Below are 22,364 nucleotides of genomic sequence, written 5' to 3' on the forward strand. Positions count from 1 at the left end.
TGTCAGCCTGAGCTGGGTGACTTCAGTAGTGTCAGCCTGAGCTGGGTGACTTCAGTAGTGTCAGCCTGAGCTGGGTGACTTCAGTAGTGTCAGCCTGAGCTGGGTGACTTCAGTAGTGTCAGCCTGAGCTGGGTGACTTCAGTAGTGTCAGCCTGAGCTGGGTGACTTCAGTAGTGTCAGCCTGAGCTGGGTGACTTCAGTAGTGTCAGCCTGAGCTGGGTGACTTCAGTAGTGTCAGCCTGAGCTGGGTGACTTCAGTAGTGTCAGCCTGAGCTGGGTGGCTTCAGTAGTGTCAGCCTGAGCTGGGTGACTTCAGTAGTGTCAGCCTGAGCTGGGTGACTTCAGTAGTGTCAGCCTGAGCTGGGTGACTTCAGTAGTGTCAGCCTGAGCTGGGTGACTTCAGTCGTGTCAGCCTGACTTCAGTAGTGTCAGCCTGAGCTGGGTGTCTTCAGTAGTGTCAGCCTGAGCTGGGTGACTTCAGTAGTGTCAGCCTGAGCTGGGTGACTTCAGTAGTGTCAGCCTGAGCTGGGTGACTTCAGTAGTGTCAGCCTGAGCTGGGTGACTTCAGTAGTGTCAGCCTGAGCTGGGTGACTTCAGTAGTGTCAGCCTGAGCTGGGTGACTTCAGTAGTGTCAGCCTGAGCTGGGTGACTTCAGTAGTGTCAGCCTGAGCTGGGTGACTTCAGTAGTGTCAGCCTGAGCTGGGTGACTTCAGTAGTGTCAGCCTGAGCTGGGTCAGCCTGCGCTTGGTGGCTTCAGTAGTGTCAGCCTGAGCTGGGTGACTTCAGTAGTGTCAGCCTGAGCTGGGTGACTTCAGTAGTGTCAGCCTGAGCTGGGTGACTTCAGTAGTGTCAGCCTGAGCTGGGTGACTTCAGTAGTGTCAGCCTGAGCTGGGTGACTTCAGTAGTGTCAGCCTGAGCTGGGTGACTTCGGCAGTGTCAGCCTGAGCTGGGTGACTTCAGTAGTGTCAGCCTGAGCTGGGTGACTTCAGTAGTGTCAGCCTGAGCTGGGTGACTTCAGTAGTGTCAGCCTGAGCTGGGTGACTTCAGTAGTGTCAGCCTGAGCTGGGTGGCTTCAGTAGTGTCAGCCTGAGCTGGGTGACTTCAGTAGTGTCAGCCTGAGCTGGGTGACTTCAGTAGTGTCAGCCTGAGCTGGGTGACTTCAGTAGTGTCAGCCTGAGCTGGGTGACTTCAGTAGTGTCAGCCTGAGCTGGGTGACTTCAGTAGTGTCAGCCTGAGCTGGGTGACTTCAGTAGTGTCAGCCTGAGCTGGGTGACTTCAGTAGTGTCAGCCTGAGCTGGGTGACTTCAGTAGTGTCAGCCTGAGCTGGGTGACTTCAGTAGTGTCAGCCTGAGCTGGGTGGCTTCAGTAGTGTCAGCCTGAGCTGGGTGACTTCAGTAGTGTCAGCCTGAGCTGGGTGACTTCAGTAGTGTCAGCCTGAGCTGGGTGACTTCAGTAGTGTCAGCCTGAGCTGGGTGACTTCAGTAGTGTCAGCCTGAGCTGGGTGACTTCAGTAGTGTCAGCCTGAGCTGGGTGACTTCAGTAGTGTCAGCCTGAGCTGGGTGACTTCAGTAGTGTCAGCCTGAGCTGGGTGACTTCAGTAGTGTCAGCCTGAGCTGGGTGGCTTCAGTAGTGTCAGCCTGAGCTGGGTGACTTCAGTAGTGTCAGCCTGAGCTGGGTGACTTCAGTAGTGTCAGCCTGAGCTGGGTGACTTCAGTAGTGTCAGCCTGAGCTGGGTGACTTCAGTAGTGTCAGCCTGAGCTGGGTGACTTCAGTAGTGTCAGCCTGAGCTGGGTGACTTCAGTAGTGTCAGCCTGAGCTGGGTGACTTCAGTAGTGTCAGCCTGAGCTGGGTGACTTCAGTAGTGTCAGCCTGAGCTGGGTGACTTCAGTGGGCCTGACTTCAGTAGTGTCAGCCTGAGCTAGGTGACTTCAGTAGTGTCAGCCTGAGCTGGGTGACTTCAGTAGTGTCAGCCTGAGCTGGGTGACTTCAGTAGTGTCAGCCTGAGCTGGGTGACTTCAGTAGTGTCAGCCTGAGCTGGGTGACTTCAGTAGTGTCAGCCTGAGCTGGGTGACTTCAGTAGTGTCAGCCTGAGCTGGGTGACTTCAGTAGTGTCAGCCTGAGCTGGGTGACTTCAGTAGTGTCAGCCTGAGCTGGGTGACTTCAGTAGTGTCAGCCTGAGCTGGGTGACTTCAGTAGTGTCAGCCTGAGCTGGGTGACTTCAGTAGTGTCAGCCTGAGCTGGGTGACTTCAGTAGTGTCAGCCTGAGCTGGGTGACTTCAGTAGTGTCAGCCTGAGCTGGGTGACTTCAGTAGTGTCAGCCTGAGCTGGGTGACTTCAGTAGTGTCAGCCTGAGCTGGGTGACTTCAGTAGTGTCAGCCTGAGCTGGGTGACTTCAGTAGTGTCAGCCTGAGCTGGGTGACTTCAGTAGTGTCAGCCTGAGCTGGGTGACTTCAGTAGTGTCAGCCTGAGCTGGGTGACTTCAGTAGTGTCAGCCTGAGCTGGGTGACTTCAGTAGTGTCAGCCTGAGCTGGGTGACTTCAGTAGTGTCAGCCTGAGCTGGGTGACTTCAGTAGTGTCAGCCTGAGCTGGGTGACTTCAGTAGTGTCAGCCTGAGCTGGGTGACTTCAGTAGTGTCAGCCTGAGCTGGGTGACTTCAGTAGTGTCAGCCTGAGCTGGGTGACTTCAGTAGTGTCAGCCTGAGCTGGGTGACTTCAGTAGTGTCAGCCTGAGCTGGGTGACTTCAGTAGTGTCAGCCTGAGCTGGGTGACTTCAGTAGTGTCAGCCTGAGCTGGGTGACTTCAGTAGTGTCAGCCTGAGCTGGGTGGCTTCAGTAGTGTCAGCCTGAGCTGGGTGACTTCAGTAGTGTCAGCCTGAGCTGGGTGACTTCAGTAGTGTCAGACTGAGCTGGGTGACTTCAGTAGTGTCAGCCTGAGCTGGGTGACTTCAGTAGTGTCAGCCTGAGCTGGGTGGCTTCAGTAGTGTCAGCCTGAGCTGGGTGACTTCAGTAGTGTCAGCCTGAGCTGGGTGACTTCAGTAGTGTCAGCCTGAGCTGGGTGACTTCAGTAGTGTCAGCCTGAGCTGGGTGACTTCAGTAGTGTCAGCCTGAGCTGGGTGACTTCAGTATTGTCAGCCTGAGCTGGGTGACTTCAGTAGTGTCAGCCTGAGCTGGGTGACTTCAGTAGTGTCAGCCTGAGCTGGGTGACTTCAGTAGTGTCAGCCTGAGCTGGGTGACTTCAGTAGTGTCAGCCTGAGCTGGGTGACTTCAGTAGTGTCAGCCTGAGCTGGGTGACTTCAGTAGTGTCAGCCTGAGCTGGGTGACTTCAGTAGTGTCAGCCTGAGCTGGGTGACTTCAGTAGTGTCAGCCTGAGCTGGGTGACTTCAGTAGTGTCAGCCTGAGCTGGGTGACTTCAGTAGTGTCAGCCTGAGCTGGGTGACTTCAGTAGTGTCAGCCTGAGCTGGGTGACTTCAGTAGTGTCAGCCTGAGCTGGGTGACTTAAAAACAGGTGTTGAAACTGTTTTCGAGTGGTTGGTATATTCCTTCAGTATACGCATGAAAGAAGAGAAAATACGATGGGGTTGGTAGAATAAGCAAAAAAAAAAAAGCAGGGGGGAGGAATAAAGAAATTTGAAGAATTATAAGGATGAGATGGTTGAGTATACGGTAAAATATTATTGAAGGAGTTAAAAGCAAGACGGAGGATTTAGGAGGTTCATGAAATCGTAATAACAGGATTAGCAAACAAATGACAACACAGGTGGGGACTGGAACTCATGACAGGAGAGTTCTTGAAACCCGGTGGCCTGGTGGCTAAAGCTCCCGCTTCACACACGGAGGGCCCGGGTTCGATTCCCGGCGGGTGGAAACATTTCGACACGTTTCCTTACACCTGTTGTCCTGTTCACCTAGCAGCAAATAGGTACCTGGGTGTTAGTCGACTGGTGTGGGTCGCATCCTGGGGGACAAGATTAAGGACCCCAATGGAAATAAGTTAGACAGTCCTTGATGACGCACTGACTTTCTTGGGTTATCCTGGGTGGCTAACCCTCCGGGGTTAAAAATCCGAACGAACTCTTATCTTATCTCACAGACCAGTGTGAATCATCACTGGTCTAGGCCGGCAAGGACCAGTAATTAAGCACACTGATCTGCGAGTTTTAGAACTCGCCTTCCATGGGTTCGAACCCCATCCGCCCTATGACTGGAAGGCTTTAGGAGGGATAGGGATCAAGTGTTTTCGTTAAGCGAGCAACACGTAGACAAGGAGAAAACGTAGACAAGGACAAGACGTAGACAAGGACAAGACGTAGACAAGGACAAGACGTAGAACAGGACAAGACGTAGACAAGGTCAAGATGTAGATAATGTCAAGATGTAGACAAAGACAAGAGACTATGCTGTTGCAGTTATGGATTTAGAAAAGGTACAGGGTGTTTCAAAATAATAGACCCAATTTCAAAGCAGTATATTTTATGATCATGTCCATCATTTTGAAAAACCCTGTTTCTGTTAGGTTGGACAGGAAAGCAACTGTGTCAGTTGAACCAATTCAGAAGAAACATTCCAGACTTATTTCATGGAAACCTTGGAGTATAATCAAAATATAAAGTCAAACCACAATGCTAGTGCTCTTTTGGAGGATATTAATAAGAAACTCGGTTGTAAAGTTATCATTTTAATGATTATTGTTAATAAACTCTTAGTCAAAATTATAGTTGATGGCGTATCATAAGAAACCATATAGGTGGTGTTGATGCGGGAGCATAATATCGAACATATGTCTCTATCTCTTCAAACCCATCAGTATTTTATTCTCTCTATGTGATTAAAGAATACTAACTCACGAAATCGTAATAACATGATTGCAAACAAATCACGGAACGGGTGGAGTTTAAAACCATATGTTCAAACCCTATCTGTTCCGTGTTTTTTTTTTTTAAAGCATCCGAACTCTATTTAATCTCATTAAATTCACAGAGATGACACAACTACAGTAGGCTCTGTCAGTCACTATTAACTTATAATTAAGACATAGGCAGAGCTGGATTACGATTTTGTATGCCGCTGGGCTACAAGTACTCTCAGGCCGCTGGGCTACAAGTAGTCAGGCCGCTGGTCTACAAGTACTATCAGGCCGCTGGTCTACAAGTACTATCAGGCCGCTGGGCTACAAGTACTCTCAGGCCGCTGGGCTACAAGTAGTCAGGCAGCTGGTCTACAAGTACTATCAGGCCGCTGGGCTACAAGTACTATCAGGCCGCTGGGCTACAAGTACTATCAGGCCGCTGGGCTACAAGTACTATCAGGCCGCTGGTCTACAAGTACTGTCAGGCCGCTGGGCTACAAGTACTATCAGGCCGCTGGGCTACAAGTAATGTCAGGCTCCAGTGATATCTTCAGAAGGAAAAAAAGTTAAATATTAAATTTATTTTTACAAGGCTAACCTAAATTAAAATTCAAACATTTGCTTGTTTAATTTCTTGGAAACAAATTGTGAACACTTTTCACTTAATCTCTGGCAGAGGCCCCTGAGCTGCAGCCCCTGAAGCCTATGCCTTAATCCAGCCATGGGTATAGGTACCTAGTACCACTGTTGAATGGTACCGTCAACATCTTGCTGAATCAGGCTTACACACATCCACTACTATTGCCGCTAATTCTACGTCCACCACCACCACCGCTATTACTATTATCACTCCCTTTCCCCTACCACCCCCACTACCAGAGTGTCTTCAGGCCTTCTCTACTTTTCTCGCCCAATTTGTGACTTGACAATGGTCTAGGATGAGCCGTAACGTCGTCATAAAGTGAAGGTTATCGGTGAATTCTTCCAGCCACGGTACTGTTACATTCTATCCTTAAATTTCAGTCATATCTTCCGTCATTCTGCTTCTTCCTAGAGTTTAATTTCCCACACTAATTTTGGGTTCATTGTTGTGATAATAATAATAATAATAATAATAATAATAATAATAATAATAATAATAATAATAATAATGTCTTTCTCCGTAGAGATATTCTTTATCAAATGAGTACCTATTTTTCCCACACTAAATTATACTATTGTGTCTCTAAGTTTCACAGAACTGAATTTACAGGTCAAGAGCTGTGATCTTTCCTTACCTCGTTTCTTGTATGTGTAATTTAATGTTATTTTCTCTATGCAAACCACATACCTATACCATGACTCAGACATGACACTGCTTGTATCCCTCAGCCCCTCAACTGGGCTGTCACCCGAAGTCTCTAAAAGCCGTAATTCACAAACAAACTAAAATAAAGGATACTTTAATCCCTACGATAGGAATTGAAATATATTTTGAATGCATAGTCTGAAAAGATACATGCATTTAGATACACATTTCTCTGGTGAATACACAAATACACTCCATTCTAGATACATATAGCCGTATATGACCACCTCTTCTTATTGTGATTGATTATACTGACAAATGAAGAATAAGTGTGAGTGACAGGGAATATCGAAGAGTGGAGGTTGATAGCTGGGGTGCATAGAGGCACACATTTCCACTCCACGACGGTTAGGTTCGCCTGGGGCCCAGTCACTGGAGGAGACCGGTGTCCCGTCAATCCAGGAAAACTCACCGTTTTTCATTTCGTCTCTGATGCCCATGAAAACATGATGATATACTGTGTTCCGACAAAAAGAGAGATTATTATTATAATCAAAAAGAAGCGCTAAGCCACAAGGTCAAAAAGAGAGAGAGGGAAGGGTTCATTAGTAATCAAAACGACTGGAAATTTAAGTATGAGGCGTTGCGCACTAGTACAAACTTTCACCCACACTCAAATGTACATACATGCTCGTATAACAACATACACGCACGTAAAGTACACCCCTCCCCCGCCCACACGCACGCACACACAAAGACACACACATGCATGCACACATACACACACACACACACACACACACACACACACACACACACACACACACACACACACACATACACACACACATAGGGGACATGATAACATGTAAAATACTGAGAGGAATCGACAAGGTGGACAGTGATAAGATGTTCCAGAGATGGGACACAGCGACAAGGGGTCATAATTGGAAGTTGAAGACTCAGATGAGCCACAGGGATGTTAGGAAGTATTTCTTCAGAGTTGTCAGGCAGTGGAGTATTTCTTCAGAGTTGTCAGGCAGTGGAATAGTCTGGAAAGTGAGGTGGAGGCAGGATCCATATATAGCTTTAAGAAGAGGTATAATAACGGTCATGGAGCAGGGAGTGCGTGACCCAATAGCAATCAGTGAAGAGGCGGGGCCAGAAGCTATGACTTGACCCCTGCAACCAACAATTAGCTGAGTGAGTACACATACTGAGATAACTAAAGTGTCGCATTTAACAAGCTCATATTAAGGAGCATAGGAACGGTGTCAACACTGAGCAAGACCACAACACATCGCTGGAAACAAGGTAACTACCACACAGCTGTAGACCACAACACGTCGGCTGGAAACAAGGTAACTACCACACAGCTGTAGACCACAACACGTCGGCTGGAAACAAGGTACCTACCACACAGCTGTAGATCACAACACGTCGGCTGGAAACAAGGTAACTACCACACAGCTGTAGACCACAACACGTCGGCTGGAAACAAGGTAACTACCACACAGCTGTTGATCACAACACGTCGGCTGGAAACAAGGTAACTACCACACAGCTGTAGACCACAACACGTCGGCTGGAAACAAGGTAACTACCACACAGCTGTTGATCACAACACGTCGGCTGGAAACAAGGTAACTACCACACAGCTGTAGACCACAACACGTCGGCTGGAAACAAGGTAACTACCACACAGCTGTAGACCACAACACGTCGGTTGGAAACAAGGTAACTACCACACAGCTGTAGACCACAACACGTCGGTTGGAAACAAGGTAACTACCACAAAGCTGCAGACCTGCAAGTGTGATCCCCATATAAAAGGGAAAACTAAAACACTACAATATAAATCGGACTTGCTGACTAACACACTATGGTGCTACAAAAATAAAAGAAAGAAAGGTGTTGTTTAGTACAGACATAATATACAAACAAGACGGTTGCAACTACGGGAGTACCAATTCGGGGCTTCCTAGAAGTGAAACACCCTGTATAATAGATGACTGTCTTGGGTTATACAGACGGCAAATCTTTTACGAATCTCCAAAAGTTTTATGACAGTGATGGAAATGAAAGTGAGAGAAGCCATACCACGGGTGGGGTTTGAACCCGCGGTCAGAGAGTCTCAAAACTCCAGACAGTCCCGTTAGCCACTGGCCCAGCTAGCTTCGATAAGATCCGTCCAACTAGGTATATTTCTACACCATAGGCAGGTTAGCATAGGCACCACTGTGTCCACAAATACACGTTTTTACAGACGAATCTCCCGCTAGCATGGCCGTGACGAACTCTAGCTCAAGTCCCCTCGCGGGATCAAACCCCACCCGTGGTATGGTTTGTTTGCAATCGTGTCATTACGATTTCGTGAGTCAAGTGAGAGAAGTCTGCGGTAGACTCTCATCTTGGACTGCAGGGGAGACACTGGGCTGTGACAGCTTCATTATGGTTACAAACTGGTCACATACAGGAAATGTTGGCCGAGTTTCACCTGCAGGTAAGACCCGTCAGAGGAATCTCTTCCAAAACAAAAATGTATATGTTGATGTCAGTACTGCGATAAAAGAGAAATGAACACCTCATTGGAGGTATTAACCCTCATATAAAAAAAAAACAGGAAAACAAAAATTGTTGAATATTTCGGCCTCTAACTGAAGTCTTTATCGGAAGATACAGAAATGCACTCGGATGTGCCGGGTATAGGAAAAAAATGTTCAATATTTGGGTGTCTTTATTTTGGAAAAGCTTCGCCATGCAGTGACTTCTACAGTCCAATGCAACACATTGACTGAACACATTGACTCCAGGCCAAGGGATTGATTACCTCAAACTCCTCCTCATCTTCCACCTTTCAGTGCACTAGAACGTTTCCAGAATAAAAATATCCATATGTTGCACAAGTATCTCAATTATCAACCTGTCTGATTTGTAAAGCGTTTATTCACGTAGGAAGAAAATATTTAAACTGCCCCCAAACAAAGATACGCTTATACAAACCATTTTTGTCCACAGCGAAAGCCGCGAGAGCATAGAGATGTTTACGTGTAGCCATGTCTCCCATCATTTCCTTGCAGTACTGGCGTGCCTTACCATAGGGGCGTTTGAGTTTACTCAAGTAAAAGCACTGGTCCAAGACCTTTGTGTAGGGGTAAGGGCAGTCCGAACCTAGAAAAATAAGTTTAAGACTGCAGAAAAATGTAGAGAAATTCCTCAGTTCATGCTGCGTTATATATGATTATACTATTTTATATTTCTTGTCTTTCCTATCGGCACTGAAATGGTTCTCACTTGGACAATATAAAATATTGTTAAACGGAAGGCGAGTGAAGCATTAACAGATGCGTCTAACATCTTTGGGATGAATCACAGAACAGGTTAATGTAAATGAAATTGCAGTAGTGTCGAGGAATTTGTAGGAAGAAACATTTGTCATGGTATGCAAACATGGAATTATTTCACAATTTTATAGATTGATACCTTCGCTTTAGTATGGGACATGGTATTTAAAGGTTGCAGTGTGGCAGTCATCTGGGAAGACAGGAGGGAGGGAGGACAGAGTAGGAAAATGAAAAATAATGTAAATTAAAAATTAGTTCCATTGCAACTATGGAATAAAAATAGAAATAAAATGGAATGCATACAATCTACAATGGCAGTGACATGAGCATATAAGTTTCAGCCCACATTTATCACATCAAAAATGTCATATATAACAGAAAGAGAAAGCAGCTATAAATTTCGCCGAGCCGCAGCAGCAGCAGCAACAAGAAGACTCGAGGCAGTCCAAAAGTAGGGCTTGATATCGAGGTGCGTTGTTTGAAATTCATAGAATTGCAAGTGAAAATATGAGGGCTTCTAGAGGTGATTTAGCTATGTGGAAAGATTGGAAACTGATGTTCACAGAGACTCTTCATCCAAATGAAATGTAAGGAGAAAGTGTTAAGAAAAAATGAGAGCAAAAGTAATTGCTCTCATTTTTTGACGTGCTGTTGGACTCCTGTGTGAGAACTACAATATCTGGATAATCAGTGACACTGATTAGCCAGATCTGGGTAACTGAGGTGCGGGGGTTATTCCGGTTCTGTTGTTCATCACTGCAACATGTCTGCGCTCTTCTTGTGGGAATACAAAGCGGGCATAAATGATGGTGTGTGTGTTTTCTACTGTGGATCCTGAAATATGGATATAGTATAAATAAGTAATTACCTTGACGGCGTTGACTGTTGCTAAGCAGTTGCTTCAAAATTTCTGTTTGTTCAGCTAACAGCAACTGGTTCACGATTAAGGAAGAACGAATTTCATTACTTGAATGGGTTTCCAGTTCATTCTTAAAGGCCACCACAGCGCTCAAGAGAAAGAGGAAGAGGAGGCGGTACATAGTGATGGTTTTGATTGTCTGTCGTTGGTTTGAGGATGTGGTGCTGTGCTAGATGGACGCCTCTCTATCTCTCTGTGCGTGTGGGACAGATATAGCTCTCTGCAGTAAGGGAGAGGAGTGAGGCTGGAAACTGAAAATCTCACGTTATATATACAAAGCAGAGATACCGGAGCTCTGCTGGAGAAATATTTACTCTGACCAACTCTGAAACTAAAGTCGCAGAGTTCGTCAGACTTCGTAGTTTAGCCCCATTTTATACACCATATTAGCGCAACTCAGGCAATATTCCACTTGTTCTTTTCATAAGTGAACTACACTTCAATGAAATAACATCGTATTTCTTCTACTGGCGCACAGTGGAAACTTTAAATGTCAATAAAAATTTAGTATCGTTACAGGTGTTATGACCTGGTCGACCTCTCAGGATGGATTGGTGATATTAATACGGGTAAAAAAAACAGCAATAGCGAGAAAAGAAATATCGGGACAGGCATACGTCCAGGCTCATACATTGGTCCTATAGTGTTTCTGGTAAGTTACATTAAGTATCTACCACTGAATAAACCTCTACATGGCAATATTAGCAAAAATACGCAAATGTAATAAGGAAATACTAATATAGGAAAAGTAGAAGAAAATCTAATAACAATCTAAAAATTCAATTCCTGAAAGTAGAAAATAATGAAAATAGACACAGAAGAAGCATAAGACTTCAATCTCTATTTTAGGTATTAAAGTATTCTTGTCTGATGGTGGACAGATTTCTGAAGTGATACTCAAATGGTATACAATACCGACAGATTGATAGATAAGACACATAGGCAACTTTATTTCGAAACGTTTCGCCTACACAGTAGGCTTCTTCAGTCGAGTACAGAAATTAGGCAGGAGCAGTAGAGATGTGAAGACGATGTAATCAGTCCATCACCCTTGAAGTCGTAGATTTGAGGTTGTCAGTCTCTCTGCCTAATTTCTGTACTCGACTGAAGAAGCCTACTGTGTAGGCGAAACGTTTCGAAATAAAGTTGTCTAAATGCTGCCTAAGTGTCTTATCTACCAACCATATTTCTGAAGGTTTAAATGCGTAGAAGAGCGGACCGGAAGTGATATCCTGTCCCTAAGAGTAATTCCAAGAATCATGACGATAAACCTTGGATACAATGTTACCTTCTAGCAGCCTCCATGAACAGAATTGAATCAAATGACATTACTAATCAGTAACAATAATTTAAGAATGTTCTTTAGAATCTTGAACATATTACAACTTAAATACACAATTTACCTCATACATAAGACAATAAACTTTATCCCCCCTACTGCGAATCACCTCTCAACCACTTCAACACCTATCAACCACTTCAACACCTATCAACCACCTCAACACCTATCAACCACCTCAACAACACCGATCAACCACCTCAACTACACCTATCAACCACCTCAACATCTCTCAACCACCTCAACACCTATCAACCACCTCAGCAACACCTATCAACCACCTCAACATCTCTCAACCACCTCAACACCTATCAACCATCTCAACAACACCTATCAACCACCTCAACACCTATCAACCACCTCAATACCTATCAACCACCTCAACATCTCTCAACCACCTCAACACCTATCAACCACCTCAACAATAAATATCAACCACCTCAACATCTATCAACCACCTCAACTACACCTATCAACCACCTCAACATCTCTCAACCACCTCAACACCTATCAACCACCTCAACAATAAATATCAACCACCTCAACATCTATCAACCACCTCAACTACACCTATCAACGACCTCAACAACACCTATCAACCACCTCAACAACACCTATCAACCACCTCAACATCTATCAACCACCTCAACTACACCTATCAACCACCTCAACAACACCTATCAACCATCTCAACAACATCTATCAACCACCTCAACAACACCTATCAACCACCTCAACAACACCTATCAACCACCTCAATAACACCTATCAACCACCTCAACAACACCTATCAACCACCTCAACAACACCTATCAACCACCTCAACAACATCTATCAACCACCTCAACTACACCTATCAACCACCTCAACAACACCTATCAACCATCTCAACATCTATCAACCACCTCAACAACACCTATCAACCACCTCAACACCTATCAACCACCTCAATAACACCTATCAACCACCTCAATAACACCTATCAACCACCTCAACACCTATCAACCACCTCAATAACGCCTATCAACCACCTCAACAACACCTATCAACCACCTCAACAACACTTATGAGCCACCTGAGAAAAGACAGAGATTCGCAACCAGCCTAAACATACAGTATAATCATAAAAACTGAACAAACTTGAAGCTAAGTTGAAGAATTAGACACATGTGCAGCATCTGGGTATCTTCATTTGTAGACGTTTCGCTAGCCAATTGCTACATCAAGTTGTCTACGTGTTCTGCCAGCAGGTTGATGACTGATATATGTGAAGTGAGTGAAAGTTATTTCTAATACGTTTGTGATAATTAGAGTGCAGTCATCTGTGGAGGCATGGGAGTCACTGCTCAGGGTAAAATAGGTGCTTAAGAGGCGCCTGGGTTTCACTGTCTCCTAATATCTTGTTTATTTTTCACTTACAATCTACCTTGTCTATAATTACTATCTCATTTGCTTTGTCTGCTTTCGTAAGGTGAAGTCTAGAATCTTTCTTTAGTTCATGATGTAACTTAAGAAATCTTCGAGGACAATTGTGTTGTATAGGTCTGAGCAAGCACAGACCTTCGCGCTTCCCTTCCTCTTCCTCCTTTCTCCTATAACTACACTCTTTCTCTCCCCTCCTCCATCGTTTCCCTCCCTCCTCACCCTCTCCTTATGCAAATCACCACTGGCAGTATCCCAGGCTCATCAGGAGCTTATTAGGTGTGACGTCACGGCTTCGCAGAGCTGTTTAAATGCCTTTCAGAGATGCTACAGTTGTCAAGGGGTTAATGAGTACATATTAATCCCATCTTAGTGGGCGAAGCTGTGGGGGACAGTACCACGACGGACATTGTAGGGGACAGTACCCAGAGGGAACTGTAGGGAACGGTAACTAAGTACATTAGTACGTTTCCCAACTAATCTATATTTTATATTTCCAATGTAGCAGCCCTCTTTTGTTAGAATTTTACGAAGACAGAGCTTCATCGTGTCTACAGACACGCTCAAGCTCTATTTTATACACACACACACATTATATATATATATATATATATATATATATATATATATATATATATATATATATATATATATATGTCGTGCCGAATAGGCAGAACTTGCTATCTTGGCTTAAATAGCAACGCTCATCTTGCCATATAGGACAAGTGAAAATTTGTGTACACAAACTAAGAATCGGCCTCGATAAGTCTTGATAGATGAGCAGTGCTGGAAAACTCTCAGATTTGCATGAGCATCACACGTGGTGCAAAAATGAAATGACTTAACATTAGTCACTACGACTCATAAAAGACACCGGCAAGTGTTATAAATTATTAAACACACAAATAATTTATTCATACCTGTGATATACCTCTATCACTGCATGCAGACATACGGTGGTAGAGAGATGCAGACATACGGTGGTAGAGAGATGCAGACATACGGTGGTAGAGATATGCAGACATACGGTGGTAGAGAGATGCAGACATACGGTGGTAGAGAGATGCAGACATACGGTGGTAGAGAGATGCAGACATACGGTGGTAGAGAGATGCAGACATACGATGGTAGAGAGATGCAGACATACGATGGTAGAGAGATGCAGACATACGGTGGTAGAGAGATGCAGACATACTGTGGTAGAGAGATGCAGACATACGGTGGTAGAGAGATGCAGACATACAATTATAAAGTGAGAGATGCAGACACAGAGGGAAAACAACTCACAGGTTACAGTTAGAGTCACAGTTCACAACGATCAGCTACGGCTGCCCAGAAGTCGTGGACTCCCAAGTCGCTAATTTGCATGCAACTGAGTGAAGGGCTGGTAGGCAGGAACACGGGGTAATGAAAGGTGGACTTGGGATAGATGCCAGAAGCAAACACACACACACACACAGACGGGATACAGGACAAAAAAACACAACTGTAAGTTAAAAACTCAGAAAAGTTATAGGCATGTTAGAAGTATTTCTTCAACCTTAGGGTTGTCAGGAAGTGGAACAATCTGGAGAGTGCAGCAGTAAAGGCGGGATCCATACACAGCTTTAAGAATAGTTACGATAAGGCTCTTGGAGACGGGAGAGATTGCATCTAGTAGCGACCCTCAAAGAGGCAGGACCAGGAGCTGTGACCCGACCCCTGCAACCACATGTAGGTATTTAGGATAGAACATATAGGAGAGTACACACACATACAACACATACACACTGATGGTGGGCACTACAGCGTAATGCAGCATATTAAACAGAGTGGTGCAGTGATAACCTTCGACAAGCGAGTCTTTGAAAAGAAAGGAAAATACGTTACAGTAGAGATAACATATCTAGAGTACGTCAACCAGGTGTTTCTGTAAGGATGATCGCAGGACCTACGCTGCAGTAACAAGGCCTCTTCCACACACACGATTCTCAACTAATGTGATCAGTTGATCTTTTTTTTTTTTTTTGGTCTTGGCTGTGTATCATCACTCTTTCCAAAAAATTGTGAGGTAGGAAATGTAACTTAGGCAGGTAGACACAGAAACCTAGGACAGAGGTGTTGTCTGGCTCTTAGGGTAAGCTGTTACAGCAACACAGGCAGTTAGCAAGGGTTTATCACAGGTATGTCGAAAAAACTGGAAATATTGCAGTACATAACTGATGGGAAGCAGATGAACTACCCTTATGAAGACATACAATCAAAGTCACTAAGACAGGCTTGTAGCATGTGTGGAGATAATATAGAGAAACCAGCGCTCACACATTATCGCGAACGGATGCACACATGTAGGGAGATAAATATTCTAACACTTCTATATATGTACCTAGAGCAGATGAGTCTCACCAGCTGCATCACTCGGAAAGTTCACAAACTCACATTCGTGCGCGAGCATGTACACACACACACACTAGAGAAAGTGCAGAGGTTTGCAACAAGACTAGTCTCGGAGCTAAGGGGTATGTCCTAAAAGGAGAGGTTAAGAGAAATCGACCTGGCGATACTAGAGGACAGAAGACATAGGGGGGAAATGATAACGATATATAAAATAATGAGAGGAATCGACAAGTTGGACAGAGACAGGATGTTCTAGAGATGGGACACAGCAGCAAGGGAAGCTGAAAACTCAGATGAATCAAAGGGATGTTAGGAAGTATTTCTTCATTCACAGGGTTGTCAAGAAGTGGAACAGTCTGGGAAGTGATGTAGTGGAGGCAGGATACATACATAGCTTTAAGAAGAGGTACGATAAAGCTCATGGAGCATGAAAAGTGACCTAGTAGAGGCCAGTAAAGATGAGGGGTCAGGAGCTGTGAATCGACCCCTGCAATCACAACTAGGTGAGTACAACTAGGTGAGTTCACACACACACACACACACACAGACAAGGAATACTTAACAGGAGGGAAGCAACGCGTTACTGTTAGAGAGGTCTTGGACCAGTACTGTTCCTTGTATATATAAACGACATGACAGAGGAAATCGACTCAAAGGTATCCCTGTTCGCAGATGATGGGAAAACTAACGAGGAGAATACAAATAGGGGTAGATCAGGAAATACTACAAATGCTCCAGGACAAGCTGCAGCATTAGTCTGATAAATGTTATTGGAATGAAAACTTTTGAAAATCGGAGAAGGGTAAAAACGCCTGGAAACAATGTACTCGCTCGAGGGAATTCCTTTATGGCCTTCTCTTTCAAGGAGATATTCTCAGTGTAATCGGGTATTCTCAGTGGAATCAGGTAGATTACCAGAGAGCCAAGGAGAGAGAGAGAGAGAGAGAGAGAGAGTGCACCAACGAGTACGGGACACAATATAAATAAGGGGAGGAGAGATGAAGAAAATACTGAGTAAACTAGATACCTCGAAAGCGATGAGACAAGACAAAAACTTCTTCTTGGGTTCTGCGAGAGGGAGCAGAATAACTGTGTGAACCACTAGCAGCGATCTACAGTAAATCGATTGAAACAGGGCAACTGCCAGAGGTCTGGAAAAAGAGAATTTAGTCTCATTATTTAACAAATGGAACAGACAGGTGGCACTGAATTACAGGCCAGTGTCACTAATATGTATAGTAAATTTGTGAAGATTATCAAAAGAAGAGTAGTGAAGTACCTAAAAGGGAGTGAACATGACTTAAGAAATCGTAATGACACGATTGCAAATAAACCATACCCCCGGCCGAGATTGAACCCACGGTCATAGAGTCTCAAAACTCCAGCCCGTCGCGTTAGCCACTAGACCAGCTAGTGACTTAAGAAATCGTAATGACACGATTGCAAATAAACCATACCCCCGGCCGGGATTGAACCCGCGGTCATAGAGTCTCAAAACTCCAGCCCGTCGCGTTAGCCACTAGACCAGCTATAGTGTAGAAATATACCTAGTTGGATGACTCTTATTGTGGCTAGCTGGTCTAGTGGCTAACGCGACGGGCTGGAGTTTTGAGACTCTATGACCGCGAGTTCAATCCCGACCGGGGGTATGGTCTAAAAGGGAGTGGATTCATACGCAACAACCCGCACGGTTCTGAGATGGTAAATCCCGTCTCATTCTACTAGAGTCCAATGATAAGGCAACTGAAGCTAGGGAGGAGATAGTGGGACAGGTGGGCTGCATGTTTTTTAGGACTGAAAGAAGGCGTACGATACAGAACCCAACTCACGAAATCGTAATGACACGATTGCAAGCAAACCATACCACGGGCGGGGTTAGAACCCGCGATCAGAGAATCTCAAAACTCCAGACCGTCTGGAGTTTTGAGACTCTCTGATCGCGGGTTCTAACCCCGCCCGTGGTATGGTTTGATACAGAACCCAACAATAAATTACCACAAAAGCTAGATGATCAGGCTGGGATTACAGGAAGGAACAAGTTTTATAGGCTAAGAGGTGTTATCCTAACGTTTCAGTATGTGAGCTGCTGAGTGCACTACGAAACTACCACACCATAGCCAAGACTTTTTTTTTTAGTATATAAGCAGCCTGAAAAACAATGACGAAGGATATCTCGTAAAAAAATTCTTGTTCTAAATTGAGGCGACAATAGCTAACTTTCGAATGTCTGAGGTAGCGTTTAGTTTGTAGTGGAAAGGGCGAGTTGAAAGGGGTTATGAAGCACGGGTCTTGAAACTTACAGTTGGACTGTGGTCTTGACGATCTGATGTAGTCTTGGTTAAGACTTGTGCATATTAATGCCGCCTTTTTTTTTTTTTTTTTTAACCTCTTCCTCCTTTTATATATTGTTTTAATCTCCTACCTCGCATATCAGTGGTAGAGCATTTGACCCACAATCGAAAGGACACGTGTCTGATACACGGGCTGGGTGCAGCGTGTGGATGCGCATCGTTCCACCTGCTGCTCCTGCTCACCTAGCAGTACGTAGGTACCTGTGTGTTGGTACTCTAATATAGATGGCATCCTATGGAAATAAGTCACATTATTTGGTTTTCTTGGATTACCCCGCTTTAATTAACCTTCTGGGTTATTATTATTATTATTATCATTATTATTAATTATAACTAAGCGCTAACCCAAGAGTTATAGAGCGCTCTTCTGGGTTATTAACCCAAAAAGAAAAACTTCGATTGGTGAAGATTCAACCAAAGACAATCCTACACAGCAACGTAAGGATTATAGCTATTGAAACAACAATTCTTGTTCAACGTATTGTGATAATTACGGGGTAATAATATCAAATGCCAGAATAATGGTAATATATACAGGAACAACAACACTACGCCCAGGGTCCGGCCAAGCCACACACAAGTGGCGAGACTCAAACAATAACACACGTGTCTCCCCCACTAATTAGCATCACACCAGCTCCCCGTTTTCCTTGACGCAGCAGCAGTCTTGTCGACTCAGTGTAACAGTAACTCATGCAAATTATGCCCCCGTTTTCTTTGACGGGTAACAGCCCGTTGTTCTAAATGTAACAGTACCCCATGCAAATTACACGTCACTCGCCCTCTACCCCCTACATTTGCCGCTTCTCGCTTGATTGACAAGACGTGTTTCCGCAGATATCGCTTATCGCTATCCACGTGACCAGCGCCTGGCACCTACAGCTGTAAATGGTTCCCAGCGGATACGTGATCCAGCCTACTTCCAGCCTTGTTAATACTGAATGACGGCCGGACGGTGGCACCCGCGGGGGATGTGGAGGAGGAGAACGGCGTCAACACTGGGGGAAGTGGAAGTGGAAGTCAGCAGCAGCAGCAGCAGCAGCAGCAGCAATACTAACAACAATACTACCACCACCAAAACCACCATTACCACCACGACGACCACCAACAACAGCAGCTGCAACAACAACACTGACTCTAAAGGGGCTTGCCTGCATATAGGCAGATATTAAACACCCGTTATTAAGCACCAGTTATTAAGTACCAGATATTAAGTACCAGATATTAAGCACCAGATATTAAGCACCAGATATTAAGCAACCACAAACGAAAGAATCTTTATGTAGGGTTAATTAATTATTGACCTACCTCCTTCATAATATCTTACTCATAATAAGAAGTTAATGCCAACCTTCCCCATGATTCCCACCAATTCTGGATTATTGTTTATCCATCTTGTGTAGTTTATTCCACCTAACTGGCGATGCTTATTATTCACGCTTGTGAAGGCTAACTCAGCCCTGTAACAACTTCAGTAAGTATTACCAAGGCTGGCTCCTCCTCAGGAAAATTAATGAATAGAAAAAGAATAATAACAGTCAAATATAAACACTATTATTTAGAAATGAAAATATAAAAATTAAATATGAATTTTTATCCTACTTTAAAGAGAAATGAAAAATTAAATATAAATATCTGAATTCAACACTAATATATACAGTTACATATAGTTAGACTGGGGTGTCTGATGTTGTTGACACAGCGTGTTGTAGAAATTGTAGCCGTTGCTGGGGGGGGGGTCACAGATGTTGAGTGACAACCCAACGACTAGTTCTTCACAGTCTCTAGCCTTGAATAGTCCATCAAGATGATGGGAACGCAGGTCTTTCACCACTGCAAAGATGAGAGGTAGTTGCCTGGGGTTGACTACACTTGTGTATGCAGATAAAATGGTGACGTCGAAGAACTTGGGTAAAGTTCGTCTCCTTCAACATTGTTTCTTTGGTTGTCGGATGACCCGAGCTGGCATTCCAAGCTAGAAAGAGACAAAGGTTACCCACTGCCTAAGAAATCACTCTCCATGATAAGTAAAGTACTTAAAAAACCTGGTGATTATCTAAAAGCACATGGAAATCAAGGCAGAATGAGCTACTTCATAAAATTGGTTAAAAGTGAAGCTTTTAACCAATATATCCACTAGAATAGGAGCAGAGGCTTTTACTTACAGTTGTGCTGAGAGCTGCGAGTCAAGTGATTACCATTTGGTCGAAGCCCCACACGTCACCTTTCCGGGTGGAAAAAGGTTGGGGGGGGGGGGGTAGCGGGAGCTGGACACTGACCCTACCTTAACAAGCAGACTGGCAATCAAACTATCGTCACCATATACTCGCTTGCTACTCTTATCTGTTGAACTTTTCCCTCACAATGCTGTTGTTAGTACCTTAGAGACTGAGTATTTGGCCCACATGTGGGCCTACACTTACCTGTTTCTTCTATAACTAATATCAAGGTGGCTTTTGGGTTTTTGTCAGACCCATCTTCCTGTGGATACTGCATTTTTTACCTTATTCTTTTGTTTATGCTTAAGGTAGGCCTAGTCAGCTATAAACTATCATTTTACTTCTATACTGTAAGAACAAAAATGCGATCATATGCTTTAATCTATTTTGAATAATTAAGCATTTATAATCCTTTATCTAAAGTCATCTAACATTCTTTATGTTTCTATTTTTATATTATACCTATATAACTCTATCGTGATTTCACATACTTCATTTACTGAAACGTTCAATGGGCGTCGTTTCCTACTCCTGCCTCTTCCTTCCATTATTAGTGGATATTCTGAGACAAAGCTTACAGGAATAAATTTGGCTGTGGAGTGCCGTTAAGCTAGTGCCCTATAACAGCATTAAGGCAGATTGTGTGGAGAGTTTGTGGGGTACTAAATAGATCTCTGCTTCCCCCGTACACTGTGGTTACCTCCTAACAGAGATCAGGAGACCTTGACTACGCATTTATTTTAAAAATCAAAGTACCATTGACTGGCTATTTACATGTTACATTCAGCTTTGATGATCCTCGTGTAGTCTGACAGGCTTTAAGCCTGATAAACCAACCATTCACAAATTGTTTCAGAAGTTCTGAGAGCAGTGAGTGCTTCGGGCCTACAGTGTCGTGCCTTATGTAGATTTAACCTAAAATACCCCAGTAAAATTTAACAGAGCGACTTATTTTCACTAGTGACTGCGTGTAGGTATTTAAAACTCTTCTTTCACTTGCACTCTGATGTTAAGAATACTTTATCATGTATATTAAACACTTGGTTTATGTATACTGAGTGATCCGCATTTTCATGTATATAGCGTGTGTATTTAGAAATTACTTAATTTGTTAGGTTTATGCCTATCGTCACTTATTTAGACTTTAATTTACATACTTTGTTTCATTATAGGGAATAAGCTGTATATACCATACTGTTTTGATATTGTACACACTGTGTTTACAAGTGAATCTTTACCTCTAAGATAAACAACATGTACATCATGGAACAGTTCATAAATATTTTGTTTCTGGTGGTGAGGTTGATGATATTCGTTGTTTATATCGTTGTTGCGTTATTACGCTCACTGTAACTGATGGTCCTCTTCACTGTGTTTTAAGAACAGCGGCGGCAGCGGCAACGGTGGCAGCTCAGCCACGATCTTGTTAGCGTGTTACAGCCATATTAGAGGTGTATATATCTCAGTGTGTTTACACCGAGAATTTATTTTAATCTATTTTACAGCAGCTACCATGCCAGCTGCCTTTTTTGGCCACTGACGATCTTCCTGTCCCTGACGAATTTGCGCTGAGTAAAAATGGATTCCCTGGAGGAGAAAATATAGGTTTGAACGCTTGAACCATTTAAATTATCATATCAGAAGCAAAATTATAGGCAAAGCCATTTATTCTTATTTGTCGCGGTGGTCATCCAAGATTTCTTCAGATTCCCCAAACAGCTCCATGACGCCAGAATGGCATCAGAAACTGCATCTTAGTCTCCGAAGAATAATAAACCCGGAAAAAAACCATTAGATTTCCAAAAAAAAAATTAAAGTTCATTAATCAACTGATAACAGACGGCTTGGCAATTAATGTTTTAACATACAAGCAAGTATCGTTTTGTTTGCATTTTAGACAATTTTTGATAGTATCAATGCGTCATTTTAATAGGCATCTGCGTTAACTCAAAATTGAATAAGTCGAAAATGTGAAAATATGTGGTCGTTAAAACAATAATTAAGACAAATTATATAACTTTATTCATTGTCGTGTCGAAAAATCCACTGAATACACTGATATTATTTTCAGTTAGCAAACCATACCACGGGCGGGATTTAAACCCACGGTCAGTGGCTAACGCGACGGTTCAAATCCCGACCGCGGGTTCAAATCCCGCCCGTGGTATGGTTTGTTTGAAATCGTGTCATTACGATTTCGTGAGTCAGTTCAGTTAGCAAAGTTTAGTGATGCTATTATTCCTTGTATGAAAAGTTTTGGCG

General features: G+C 43.7%; 1 protein-coding gene across 1 annotated transcript; it reads right to left on the reverse strand.

Annotated features, from left to right (window-relative positions):
- Nucleotides 1-5,332: 5,332 nt before the first annotated feature.
- LOC138852495 (CD209 antigen-like protein E) lies at nucleotides 5,333-10,620 on the reverse strand. The gene is made up of 3 exons (XM_070083486.1): nucleotides 10,345-10,620; nucleotides 9,136-9,303; nucleotides 5,333-6,649 (listed from the first exon to the last, which is right to left on the reverse strand). The coding sequence occupies exons 1-3, from the start codon at nucleotides 10,514-10,516 to the stop codon at nucleotides 6,426-6,428; spliced, it is 564 nt and encodes a 187-aa protein (XP_069939587.1). The 5' UTR covers nucleotides 10,517-10,620; the 3' UTR covers nucleotides 5,333-6,425.
- Between the last annotated feature and the right edge of the window lie 11,744 nt (nucleotides 10,621-22,364).

Source organism: Cherax quadricarinatus, chromosome 10 (assembly GCF_038502225.1).
Source record: "Cherax quadricarinatus isolate ZL_2023a chromosome 10, ASM3850222v1, whole genome shotgun sequence".
NCBI classification, from domain to species: Eukaryota; Metazoa; Arthropoda; class Malacostraca; order Decapoda; family Parastacidae; genus Cherax; species Cherax quadricarinatus.